Source organism: Leopardus geoffroyi, chromosome E3 (genome assembly GCF_018350155.1).
Source record: "Leopardus geoffroyi isolate Oge1 chromosome E3, O.geoffroyi_Oge1_pat1.0, whole genome shotgun sequence".
Lineage (NCBI taxonomy): Eukaryota > Metazoa > Chordata > Mammalia > Carnivora > Felidae > Leopardus > Leopardus geoffroyi.
Window position 1 is genome coordinate 6,031,335 of NC_059340.1, and position 13,516 is coordinate 6,044,850.

General features: G+C 47.2%; 1 protein-coding gene across 19 annotated transcripts in view; it reads left to right on the forward strand.

Annotated features, from left to right (window-relative positions):
- LOC123589380 (transformation/transcription domain associated protein) overlaps positions 1-13,516 on the forward strand; it is a 112,032-nt gene that overhangs the window by 69,974 nt on the left and 28,542 nt on the right. For 15 of the 19 annotated variants that reach the window (XM_045461399.1, XM_045461397.1, XM_045461409.1 and 12 more), the window contains 10 exons: positions 418-620; positions 1,223-1,344; positions 1,663-1,876; positions 3,668-3,847; positions 5,705-5,851; positions 8,833-8,952; positions 9,150-9,437; positions 9,606-9,743; positions 10,384-10,496; positions 10,881-11,016. In XM_045461399.1, the coding sequence (XP_045317355.1) occupies positions 418-620; positions 1,223-1,344; positions 1,663-1,876; positions 3,668-3,847; positions 5,705-5,851; positions 8,833-8,952; positions 9,150-9,437; positions 9,606-9,743; positions 10,384-10,496; positions 10,881-11,016 (1,661 nt within the window). The remainder of the gene's footprint in view (positions 1-417; positions 621-1,222; positions 1,345-1,662; positions 1,877-3,667; positions 3,848-5,704; positions 5,852-8,832; positions 8,953-9,149; positions 9,438-9,605; positions 9,744-10,383; positions 10,497-10,880; positions 11,017-13,516) is intronic. The other 4 variants (XM_045461403.1, XM_045461408.1, XM_045461411.1 and 1 more) reach the window with 1 other exon arrangement.

Below are 13,516 nucleotides of genomic sequence, written 5' to 3' on the forward strand. Positions count from 1 at the left end.
TGTGGGGCATTCACTGCTAAGTGAGAGCTATCCAGTGGTTTTGCCATAAAACCAAATGCATAATCAGAGCTTTATGCCTTATGAAAAATGAAATTGCAGGTTCTGGGCCCGAGCAGTGGGCCCCAGGATCCTGAGGGATAAAGTTGTTGGTTGCGGGGGCGGGGCCACGCGTGCCCAGAGTTGGCACCACTGCTAGAGGCCCATCGGAGCAGAAGTGCTGTGAACGTGGCTTGAGGACTGCCTGTGTCTGGGTGTCCAGCACTGGTCCATCCGCTCCATCGTCCCCTTGCCTGTGCGGAGGCGCTTATGAGGCCCCTCTTGCAGGAGAGTATGTGGGGGGCAGGGTGGGACAGAATCTGATGTGCCACATCATGCATCATGTGGATTGTTGGGGTGCTCCCCTTTTCTCTGCACAAGCAGGAACAGGAGAGCTGGTGATGCTGAGTCTGGAGCTGGTGAAAACGCGCCTGGCCGTCATGAGCATGGAGATGAGGAAGAACTTCATTCAGGCCATCCTGACCTCCCTCATTGAAAAGTCGCCGGATGCCAAAATCCTCCGGGCTGTAGTGAAAATCGTGGAAGAGTGGGTGAAAAACAGTTCCCCGATGGCAGCCAGTCAGGTGAGCAGCGAGAGGGCTGTGCTCAGGTCAGGCACCTGCTGCTGTGCAGGCAGAAGTCCAAGCATGGCCTGCTCAGCTCTTCTCCTCACGCTTCTCCGGCAAAACGCTTTTTCCCATGTTGGCATTCGCAGGATTTTTTCTTAAGATGGATTTCTCTCATGGCACTTAACAGATTTTAAATAGATGCTCAAGGTGACTGCTCACTCTTTTTAATGTGTATTTGTATTAAGATGTTAAATGAATCTTATTTCTTAGTCTTTGTGGTGCTAAAGGTAAGCATCCAAAAAATTAACGATATGGGACTGTTACTGAATTTAGTAAGGTGATTGCAAACTTCTGATTTGTTTGATAATTCAATTACTTTCTCTCCAAAGTGAGCTGCAGCCCCTAGGAAAATCAGATTGGCAGCTGTCTTGATTTTAAGGATTTGCAGACAGCCAGAGGCGGGCTCTTTCCATTTAGAAATGAACTTGTCTTACTTTACTTGACAAAATTTTAGGAGCTTAAAAAATAAAGCAGATGGCTGAAATGCTTTTGAATGTATCTTTTCTCAAATAGACGTAATTGACCTTTTCTTTTAAAAAAAAACCCAATTCATACAGACACCTACACTCCGGGAGAAGTCCATTTTGCTTGTGAAAATGATGGCCTACATAGAAAAACGCTTTCCGGAAGACCTTGAATTAAATGCCCAGTTTTTAGACCTCGTTAACTATGTCTACAGGTAATGACAGCGGTTAACCAAACATTGCGCGTATGTGTCTACAGTATGTTCTTTAATTAACCTACGTAACGTTGAATCTCTTCACGATAGTTAAATTTTAAACATACCTACACTTAATCCCAGAACATATTTTTGTGCCATTAACGCACCTTTTGCTCAAATGCTGCGTCGGCCTATGGTAATTCATGATCCACTCTCGGCTTTCGTAGCGGCATTTAGGAGCGTTCTCGCCCGCTTGTTTTCTGCCTTTGGGCTTCCGGCTTGCGGAGTCCCCCTCTGGTGTAGCTCTTCCACCCCGTGTTCCTCTTTCCATTTCAGGGATGAGACGCTGTCTGGCAGTGAGCTGACTGCGAAACTCGAGCCAGCCTTCCTCTCCGGGCTGCGTTGCGCCCAGCCTCTCATCAGGGCAAAGTTTTTCGAGGTTTTTGACAACTCTATGAAACGTCGGGTATACGAGCGCCTGCTTTACGTTACCTGTTCCCAGAATTGGGAAGCCATGGGGAACCACTTCTGGATTAAGCAGTGCATTGAGGTAGGACGGGCTCAGCTCGCCGTCCCTGGCAGGGCACTGAAGCAGGAGGCATCAACATTGTCTGAGATGAATTAGAAACCTCCACCATAAACTGCTGTCCTCTCTTCCAGGAAGAAAAAAAAAGCCTTTTAAAGCTTTGTTTTCAGCTCGAGGGGTTTTTTTAGGGGTGGTTTTAAGCTCCTAGAAAATTGAATAGTGTTCTTTAGTGTGTAGCCAGAGGTTTGTTTTTCCTCAAGTGTGAAAATTGTAAATTCTGTCTATGTGCCCTTGAAGATTTAATGTGCTGTGTCACGTCTCATCATTCTTAGAGCAGGAAGGTAGAGCAGCCAGGCCAGACCAGCCTGACAAAGCCACAGACTTTGATCCCCTAGTGTGAGGGGCCAGCATGCCAGTGACAGAGGCCTGTGTGAAATGGTCAGACCGATTCAGTGGATGGTCAGATGTTTCTAACAGGATTGTGGGGAGAGTTCTGTTTTCTTGTTTCTCGTTCATATCTGCTGCCTTTCATTGGCTTAGTTATCTGCTTACTACACCAGGCAGCCTAGTTTCCCATCGGTTATCGATGCTATGCAGATAATTCTAGTCTGCTTGTTTACAAAGGAAGCTAGAAGGTTACCAAATTACTTTGCCTAATGAGATAGAAGATTGTGGAATCCTCTTTAGGGGCACAAGCTGGGGATCTGCCATTCCTTGCCTCGTTTGTCTTGTGCATCTGGTCCGTCGCCAGGGGTTACCAGTTCAGGGCCACCTGCTTCTCACCCTTTTTTCTTCTTCTGCCCTCTTGGGGCCACCATCATTGCTCACCACCCTAGTTTTGTTATTGTTGCAAAATTGTCCTTAATAATGCTGATTGTGTGTGTCACTCCTTGCCTTTATACTTGGCACAAAATCCAGCCTCCAGGACACGTCTTTCCAGCCCCCATGTGACCAGACCCTTTCCTCTCTCCAGCCCGATACTGACCTCCCTGTCTCCCTCCTCCCTCGGTGGTCTCCAGCCCTACTGGCCTTTTGTGTTCTCAGACATGCCACATTCTTAACACCTAAGCTAAAAGGGGCACCCATTTGTTCTGTTGGTCTCCCTGTTTCTTGGCTCTGTTCTTACAGTGAGTATGTATCTTTTTTGGTTTGGTTTTGGGTTTTTGGTTGTTGTCGTTGTTTTCTGTTTCTGTTTGTTATTATGTGTCTGTTTACGGGTTGATGTTGGGCTTGTCCTTCCCCATGATACTTCAGCTCCACCGGGGCAGGGGCAAGAGTGGCTTAGTTTGGGGGGCATCCAGGTCAAGAGGCAAAGACCAGGTGGCAAAGCGTATTGGGATGTGGGGAATAGTCATGGAAGTATTGGGGGTGGGTACGAGTGTTACGTCAGGGATGTGCTCGTGAGCCATGCCGAGTAGCTTGCACTGTCCCCTGGCGGCCATGGAAGCCACTGGGGGCCACAGGGAGAAGAGCACTGAGTCAGCTGTGTGTGAGGAGACGATTTGGGAAGAGGAAGTCCATGAGTTAGGAACTTAGTCTGGGCAGGAGTTGATAGCAGGAGGAAGCCCATCTGGTAGGGGAGAAAGATACTGAATTTCTGCTTAGACCCTGAGTCAGAGGTGCCGAGTGAGGGGTGTCTGGAGGAAAAGTTCAGACCCTTTGTCTGACTGAGCTGGGGAGAAGCAGAGCCGTGGGCTCACGAGTCAACACCCTATGTGTGCCAGTCGTGAGAACTAGGTGTCAGCCATGGGTCCCTGCACCCCAAATGCCAGGCTAATGTTCTAGGTTTGTCTTCTTTTCATAAATCCTTTTCAGCTGCTTCTGGCGGTGTGTGAGAAGAGCACTCCCATTGGTACCAGCTGCCAAGGAGCCATGCTCCCGTCCATCACCAATGTCATCAACCTGGCCGACAGCCACGACCGAGCGGCCTTCGCCATGGTCACACATGTCAAGCAGGAGCCTCGGGAGCGAGAGAACAGCGAGTCCAAAGAGGAAGTAATGCTCCAGATTGTGTGGTCCCTCCCTTTTCACAGCAGAATTCCCATTTCTGTGGACGAATTTGATATCAGCCTTAGATTTTGGGGGGGGGGTTGGGAGGGCAAGAGCAGTGCATTAAAACCTGTCTCTACCTGAAAGTTCTGGATGTGGTACCTCTGTTCAGTTAGATGTTTCTTTTTTTTTTATTATCGAGGTGTAACTGACATACAACATTATGTTAGTTTCAAGTGTCCGATGTAACGATCCAATATTTGTATATATTACTAAATGATCACCAGGATACCTCTAGTTAACATGTGTCACCACGCAGTTACCGGATTTTTGTTTCTAATGAGAGCTTCTAACATTTACTCTCCTGGAAACTTCCAGATATGCAATACAGTAGCATTACCCATAGTCACCATGCTATACATTGATTGCATCCCCATGACTGACTTATAACTGGAAGTTTATACCTTTTGGCCCCCCCTTGGCCTATTTGCCCTCTCCTAATCCTGCTGCCTCTGGCAAGCACCAGTCTGTTCTCCGTAAGATTTTTTTTTTTTTGTAAGATTCCACATATAGGTGAGAACATGCGGTTTTTGTCATTGTCTGACTTCTTTCACTTAGCAGAATGCCTTCAAGATCCATCCATGTTGTTGCAAATGGCAAGATTTCTTTCCTTTTTATGGCTGAATAATACTCCATTGTACTTACACCACATCTTTATCCATTCATCTGTTGATAGACAGGTTAAATTGATAAGCATCTCGTACTGCCATTTAATTTCGAGATAGATCACTTTATTGTGAGCTAGTCTTGCTTAGTACAGGTTATTCTACTGTTCGGTGATTTTTCTCTCCCAAGTGAGAAGAAGCCATGTTGTGTTAACCTCCCAGGGCTCCAGCAGGTTCTACCAGCAGCCTGCTGTGAACCTCCCAAGTCTCCACCTCGTCCTGGTGGGGGCAGCCCTGGAGCCCAGAACTGCCTAGCAAGGCTGAGGTCTTCGTCCCGATGGCCCTCAGTGCTCCATGAGGAGTAGCCGCCACTACTCCAGGCATAGACCTTTAAACTTGGGTCTCCTTTAGGTTGTTTGCTCTTGGAAGCTCAGTCTTTCCCCGGAGTGCTGGGTTTTAGAAGAAGCCACCCAGGATTGCAAAAGGAGGCACCCTTTTTGCTCTGAAAGGATAGTCTGATGCCACTCCTGTATGTGGGATATCTACTCATTCTATTATCAAATAAGAATTTAAAATCTCCTTCTGTTGCTGAACACTAGATGATCTAGTGATACGATCTTTCCTTCCTGTTACTCTCCTGTATGAAGTAAATTGCCAACTTGGAAGTCATTGTTGTGCTTTTTCAGGGGCACATACCAAATGGTTGATAACTCAGAGGCTTGCTTGATGACTGAATTTTGGCTGTGACTTCTCAGAGGCTTCAGACAGAAAGGGTTTATTTCTTTTTGGGAATGAGTCATGTAAAACATTGTGCCAACAGGTTGTGTGCAGTGACCCTGACCATATTCTTAATCTGAATGAGCGAGGCAGCTATACTGCATTTTGAGGAATGATAGGCTGTAATTCCTGATCATTGTTATTTTTACTGTTTAGAATTTGCACTTTTTCATTTTGCTTTCCACAATCCAAATAGAAGAGCAAAACCGTGATCTTTCCATAGTGTCATTTAGAGAGAAGTCTGATCTAGTCCATCTGCTATGTTGATTTTAGAGCTCAAAGGATTTACATAGTTTTAAAATTCTGGGAACCTGCCTAGAATTTTACTTGCCAAAACTGTAACAAGGAGTTTGCAAGAGCTGTTTACTGGGCTTTCTCTGTCTGACTTTTTGTTTTTGCCTGTTTGTGTTGTGTTTCACAGGACGTGGAGATTGACATTGAGCTGGCCCCGGGAGACCAGACCAGCACGCCCAAAACCAAAGAGCTTTCTGAAAAGGACATCGGGAACCAACTGCACATGTTAACCAACAGACACGACAAATTCCTTGACACTCTCCGGGAGGTGAAGGTCTGTGTGGCTTCCGAGGGACGGTGGTGGTCTACTCCCCTGAATATTTTGAATCCTAGAGCAGGATTACCCCACGGCAGTGTGAAGTTTTCTTCTACAAATTAGGCGTATTTTCTCACTTTTCTCAGTTGACGCTCTCGTAATTCTGTGAGACCAAAGTGGATATTCTGTGTAAAGATTTGAGGAAGGAATTAGAGTATCTTGTGGGAGAAAATAATTTTCCCACTGCTGTCCCTTGAAAGAAAGGATGAAATTGTTTACTAAAAATATAAGATGAGACACTGCTGAATTATTTTTCAAATGCAATAAAAAGAAAATGTGAATAGGTTAACATGGTAAATGAAGTTCACTTTGTAGGGAGAGGTCCTCCAGACGCACCTTTTGTTTTTTGTTTTCTGGGTTTTTTTGAGAGAAAGCACAAGTTGGGGAGATGCAGAGAGAGACAGGGAGAGAAAGAATCCCAAGCAGGCTCTGGGTCAGCACAGAACCCTACATGGGGTTCCATCGATCTCATGACCTGAGCCGAAATTAAAGACTCGGACCCTCAACCGACTGAGCCACCCAGGCGCCCCCAAATGCATCTGTTTTGGGATATAGCCAGCTAGAAGCTTTTTGACTTCCTCAGACTCTTAGGTTAATTACAGAAGTGATGATTTTTAAAGACTACAAGAATTGGTTAAGGCCAATACACCAAGTTGTTTTTGAAGAGTGTTACAAAGAAACAGCGATGATTCTGTTCAAATCAAGACCTAGGTGAAAAAAACTAGAAACAAACTACTTGTCACAGATAATTTGTACATTTAAAATTCTCTGGTAACCCATTCTGTATTTTTGTGCTTTAAATCAAACTTTAATTTGCATCTGAGTGATCATTGTGTTTATGTGTGGATAAACATAACACTTCATCTTCTTGTGCACAGAACGGAAGCAGAGCATTCTTACATGTAGATGACACACTTTTGTTCACAACTGAAGACTTAATAGGCCCCTGTCCCTCCTGTCATTTCTGCTGCAAAGAAGGGTGGTGGGTCAGTGCCCCCAAACCCAAAGGCCTTTCTTGGCTGACAGTCGCCATGATAAGTCACCATGTAGATACTGACTCATTGGTTGCTTTGGCATAAGTTTAATGATCAGCTCATTGTGAAAGATCAGAGTACATTTTAGCAGTTCGTGTACATTTTACAGTTTACATTTTAGCAGAGTACATTTTAGCAGTTGAAACAGACAAGAGTACCAGCCCCGTGGGGCTCCTGTTCTACTGGGGGAAATAATAAACAGAGGTAAAATCGGTGTGGCTGTGTGGGCTGGTGAGTGCTGTGGAGAACAGTGAAAGCCACCAGGAGGCTGCAGAAGTCGGAGTGGCGTTCATGTTATTTTATCACGTGTTTATGGAAGTTACTTTTCATATTTCTGGTTTTTGTAGAGCAAGGTGGGGTTATAAGTCACTGCATTTATAAGTCTATTTGACCTTGACATTTTCCTTCCCGAGGCCCCTCCACCCGTGAAGTGGTCAGGGGCCAGTCGGTGCCTCCAGACAGTTTGTTTCTAAGTCCAGAGGGACGAGGAGGCACGTGAATGGGTCGGGTCCTTCATGGAACCAGGCGCTCCTGCCCTCTTCTCTGCCCTGGGCGTCTTGTCCCAGAATTGGCCATCTTCCTCCCTGTGAGAAATGTGTTGACGCCAATGTCCCCTCCTGTTCTCCTTGGCGTTGGCAGAGCCACCACAGCCTCTCCGTGACAGTGTGTGAATGAGTACAGGCCGGGGACCTGCGGAATCCCCGACTCATGGCTCGAGATGAGCAGCAGGTGTGTGAACACCTGTGGCCCTTCAGCGCTCCGGTCTCTGCTAGATTGACTTGGAGGCAGGAGGCCCCCGAGGCCGGGGAGGAGGGGGCAGCCACCGAGGTCCTCCGTGGTCGTTTCATCTCCGTCTGCCTCACGGGGCAGCCCGAGTACCAAACCGGAGCATTCTTCACTTATTAAATGTTTTCACCCATGTTCCTTGAAATGTTCGTAGCTTTGCTTTCTGCATTTTTAGTAGATGTGGACATGAGGGTGATTTCCCTTCCTCGGTTTGCTGTTGGAGAAAGGAGAGCCTGGTCATGATGCATGTGTCCCTGAAGCCCTGTCTCTGTGGGGAGGTGTGCCCCATGGGCCCAGTGGGCTTCCAGCAGGCTTGAAACCTGCCTGTTTGTAGGAAATATCGGCAGCCGATTCAGACTTTGAAAACCAGCAAAGCTGTGGACAAAGTCAGAGGCATCTGTGGATTTGATTCACCATCCGGGCTTTTAGTTCCTGACCCTGGCTCTTTCCGTCTCACCGGCCGTCAGCTGCAGACACTCTGGATCTTCAGTTCTTGATCTGTTCTGCAGAATTGTACTCTTTGGCCAAGAACTTCCCTTCTATGCATGTGCTCCTCCTCTTTTCCTCTTTCATGTTTCCAGCTTTGATGGAGTCCCTGTGCCTCTTGTTAACACATCTGTGTCAGCATTGCGTTTATACTTCTTGGACGTGGTGGAACCATGTTAGAAAATGCCCTTAAAAGTTAGAAAATGCCCTAAAAGTCAAAAAATGTAGAGGCGCCTGGGTGGCTCAGTCGGTTAAGCATTTGCCTTCCACTCAGGTCATGATCTCATGGTTCATGAGTTTGAGCCCCTATATCAAGCTGTCAGTTCAGAGCCTAGAGCCTGCTTTGGATCTTGTCTCCTTGTCTCTGCTTCTCTCCCCACGTGTGCATGCTCACTCTCTCAATAATAAACGTTTAAAAGAAGTTAAACATATGTAGGCACGTCACTGACTCCTAAGCACCCATGGGTTCCTCATGCTCAGAATCTGTGTTTATGCTCTGCTATGACGCTTGATCTTTGAAAATTTGACAGTGGATAAGTGTCTGATAAAGCATGAGACAGCAGAGATAGCAGTATCTTGAGCGTGGACATGAGACCCCCTGCGTGGTTACATGGACCTTCGTTCTTTCCGTAGACGGGAGCACTGCTCAGCGCTTTTGTCCAGCTCTGTCACATTTCCACCACGCTGGCAGAAAAGACGTGGGTCCAGCTTTTTCCCAGATTGTGGAAAATCCTGTCCGACAGACAGCAGCACGTGAGTCTGTCTTAACATCCTGTTTTGGAAGATGTGGTTTTCGGTGTTGATAAATCTTGGTGAAAGAAAACAATCTTGGCTCAGTTTCAAAGGATGAGGCAACCACGCCCCATTCGCTAATGGTGAATCCTCCCCAAATGTTGTCAGATGCTGTGTAAGAGAGCGAAGACCTCAGTTCACGTGTGCTTCGCTTGTAGGCTCTGGCTGGTGAGATCAGCCCGTTCCTGTGCAGCGGCAGCCACCAGGTGCAGCGGGATTGTCAGCCCAGCGCGCTGAACTGCTTCGTCGAGGCCATGTCCCAGTGTGTCCCCCCAATTCCCATCAGGCCCTGCGTTCTGAAGTATTTGGGGAAGACACACAACCTCTGGTTCCGGTCCACGTTAATGCTGGAGCACCAGGCTTTTGAGAAAGGTCTGAGTCTGCAGATTAAGCCGAAGCAAACCACGGAATTTTATGAGCAGGAGAGCATAACTCCACCCCAGCAGGTGAGGCCCACCTTGTCTTCTGGGTCCCGTCTTCCTGGCCTGGGGCCTCACGGTTTCAGTAAGCCTCTCCCGAGTGATTTTAAGTTACAGCCCAGTGACGTCGCTTTATTGGGAGGAAGAGGAAAGGTTTTTATCGGGAGCACTCAAGAAACCATGCTCTGTTTTCAGGAGATCCTGGACTCCCTGGCTGAACTGTACTCTCTGTTACAAGAGGAAGATATGTGGGCTGGTTTGTGGCAGAAGCGTTGCAAGTATTCAGAGACGGCGACTGCCATTGCTTACGAGCAGCACGGATTCTTTGAGCAGGTAGCCACCGCCCAGTGTCCAATGAGCCGGCCGAGCCGCATGGAGGAGGAGAGGTGGTTTCTAACATTGTCAAGTCAGAGTTCACGTTAAATAAGTTCACGTGTTTATTTGAAACATTTACCCTGCGTAGAAAGGCCTTCTGATTGAAATCTCAGTTGAAGAGAAACACACGTACGTGACACGAACATTTTTGAAACTCAGTCCACGATCCTTTACCGTTAGTTGCTAACGTGGATGCTTTTTATCTGCAGTCAGTGGTCCTGTTGGAAGTGGCAGGTAGATTACATTCAGTGTTGAAATCTTAATCCTCGTGTTTGTCCTTTGTATGTAGCCTGGGCCGCTGTCCCAGGATATGGCTCTCAGCCTTGTGTAGGACACTGAGCCGCAGAATCTCCAGAACAGGCACGAGCTTTGGGCTCTGCTGTCCTCACTGAGGGACAGAGAGATTCATCCTGGGGCTCGGCGGTCTCTACACTGTCTGTTGTGACGGGCGAGGGGGCGGGAGGTACGGGGGCCGTCCCTGTTCCCTGTGCACGTAGAGCCTCTCGGGTGGCAGTGATCTTAGAGAAGAGCTTAGGGCACCCCCAGGCCTGAGATCCAGGTTGTCCTAAATAATTGAGAGCATGATTAACTTCTCCAGGCACAAGAATCCTACGAGAAGGCAATGGACAAAGCCAAGAAGGAGCATGAGAGGAGTAACGCGTCCCCTGCTATCTTCCCAGAGTACCAGCTTTGGGAGGACCACTGGATTCGGTACGCCAGCGTGCTTGATGCATTCAGGAGTCTGTGAAGAGATCCAGTAAAAAAAGTCTCTGAAATTTCCTCGTGTGTTTTTAAAAGGGGACTTCGCTGCTTTCGCTATGGCCTTATTACGAAGAAAGGAACAACTTCTTCCAGTTCTCCGAGCTCTCCGCTGTGTTGTGGCGGGCAGCCCTTGGTGTTCTGGGGGAGCTGTTATTTCAGAGAGCGGGTGGCTCACTGCCATGGGCACCTCGGGGGAAAATTTGCTCTGGGGGGAGAATTTCTGTTTTCTTCTGTGGAATGGCAACAAACGACTTAATGTCTCGTCTCCTGCCCTGTCTCAGTCTGCGAGTGTGTTGGTAACTGACCTTGTGCTCTTGAATCCCTGTCTTCTAGGTGCTCGAAGGAGTTGAACCAATGGGAAGCCTTGACGGAGTATGGCCAGTCCAAAGGGCACATAAACCCTTACCTCGTCCTCGAGTGTGCTTGGCGGGTGTCCAACTGGACCGCCATGAAGGAGGCACTGGTGCAGGTGAGGCCACTTTCCTGCTGCCTGATAACTCGCTGGGCCCAGATTATGTTCTCCACAGCCGCGTGGGTCCCTTCCACAAAGCCCTCAGTCTCTAGAGTGTTCTCTTCACTTAGAACACACTGGGCATTTTGGCAGATGAAAAATAGCACTTGGGAAGCAGGCATTATTTTTGGTCGTCTCTAACCCCTTTCCTGGATCGGTTCCATCTAGGCGTTAGATTAAGTAGTAGTCCGTCAAGGCGGACTTGGTGCAGAAGCACGGCTGGAAGTGCGGGCAGCAAGGGCGCATCCCGGGCCGGGCCTGGCGGTAAGGTCTGCTGAGTGATGTGGTTACAAAGCGTGTTCTGTGTCGCACGAGTGAAAGCAGCCTAGCGTAACGGAACTTGAGTCATTAACTTGGTTGAGCCCCACTTCTTTTTTTAAGTTTATTTTGAGAGACAGTGGGTACACAAGTGCAGGGAAGGGGCAGAGAGAGAGGGAGAGCGAGAACCTCAAGCAGACTCCATGCTGTCAGTGCAGAGCCTGACACAGGGCTGGATCCTGGGAACTGTGAGGTCATGGCCTGAGAGTCGGATGCTTAACCAGCTGAGCCACCCAGGTGCGCCCTGAGCTCCACGTTTTTTAAGGTGAAGTTCCATCCAGCAGAAATGAGTACCCAGCGGGAAAGTGGGCACAGAGGTGCAGCTCCCTCTGTCTCCACTGGGGGAGATCAGGCCCCGAAAGCTGCAGTATTGCACGGTACGACTCTGTGTCATCTGGACCCCACGTTAGGCAGTCCTCGGATGCAGCCGTTCTTTTTGCTCCTCATTTGTCATCTGGGCCCTTCCTCCTGTTCCCCTTCGGCCTCCTTCCCTGCTCCTCCTCGGCTCTCCGCCTTTTCCCTGTGACGTTCATGCTCGGGGTTGAGCCGAAGGAAGTGCTACCGTCCTGTCCTCACCTGCCCTTCTACCCAGTAGGGTTTAGTTACATCCACACCACTGATTTTCCTCTTCTCTTGTCATTTGGAGACGGCAAGAGCACGTGGGATTATGGGGCTGCTTTCTCGCAAATGAGGAGTCCAGAACTTTAACCTGTATTGTGGTTACTGTGGTTCCTGATGTTACTCTTTAACAAACATGTAGAAGGTCATGGAACTGAGATGGTCGCAGACCGTGTGAACAGGGCTTGACTTTGGGGTTGGGATCTGGAAATTGCTCATCTGATGCAGGGAGTTTGTCACTCCCAGAGATGACCAGTCTCGTGTTATGGGTAAAATACAGATTTTTTTTTTTTTTTCCTGACAAAACGTATTTACGTTCTACTAAGTAAATATTTATAGCTCGATCTGATGTTTCCTTTTTACTCCCTTCCCAGGGTTTCACTTAGCCAAATACACGCAGCGTCGTGCTATCCATAATCTGATCAGTGAATTTCTTCTTTCAGAAGCACTTGATAATTTTCCAAAGACTTGTAAGGCACATGCTGATTAGGAAAAAGCTCAAAGTATGTGAATAAACATTCTTAGGAGTCTGCAATAAATTCAAGTAGTCTTCATAGTCCAAAATTATTTACTCATTTACTAATACTTAAAGGAAAAACATCAAGTGACTTCTGTTTTCGTTCCTGTGCGTTGTGATTCCAGGGCTGCTTGCAGAAGTACCATTATTTCTTGGTTTGGTTTAATAAACGGCATAGGAAACAGAAGAGATGCCTGTGTTCTTGGTTTACAGAGGATAGGTGTGGTGATTGACAAAAGCCCATCTTCTTGAATAGTGTTTAAGTCCAGAAAATGTGAGGTCGGTGTGATTTTAGAGGATTGTATTAGAAGCACATGTTTTGACAAGTCTGTCTTCCTGAATTTCTTCCATCATTGGGTTATTGAGATCAAGAGAGGCTGTGAATGTGAACGTGCTTGAAGAAGTGAGGTGTCAGAAAAAACAAGCCAGAGAGTTATATGAATGCAGGATGGCGCTGTCTTCACCATCCTCATCATACTTCGTGATTTAGTAAAAGGCGAAAGATTTATTCGATCTGAAGAGAAACCAGAGTATGATACTTACGTGATTTAGATGGTATTAGGGCACTAAAATGTGTATCGTGCTTATTTGCTAAAGATGCTTCAGAATGAATGTTATGTTGGTCTCACATCAAATACTATAAAATACCTTCAACAGAGAGATGCTTTCTTCTTAACACACAGATTATTTTGAAAAGACCTTAATTTTTTTATCATTTGTGTTTTTAAATGCTCTGTAAGAGACTGATCAAATGAGACAAGTTGTAATGCTTTCTTCAGCAGGTGGTTGGCAAACAGAGCTTTCGAGGGCAGAAAGGGGAGCATGTGGAGCCTTTACGTGGCTCTGAGCCATGTGCGGGGGGGCCGGGTCAGAGCCAACGAGAGGAAATGTGACCGCTCTGGGCTCAGTCTGCTTCATAATAGAACTGATAACTAAGATAGAAGAAATCTAGGGGAAATTAAGTGACAGTGAAATTTATGAGTGTTTTCTCATATTCCTAACCTA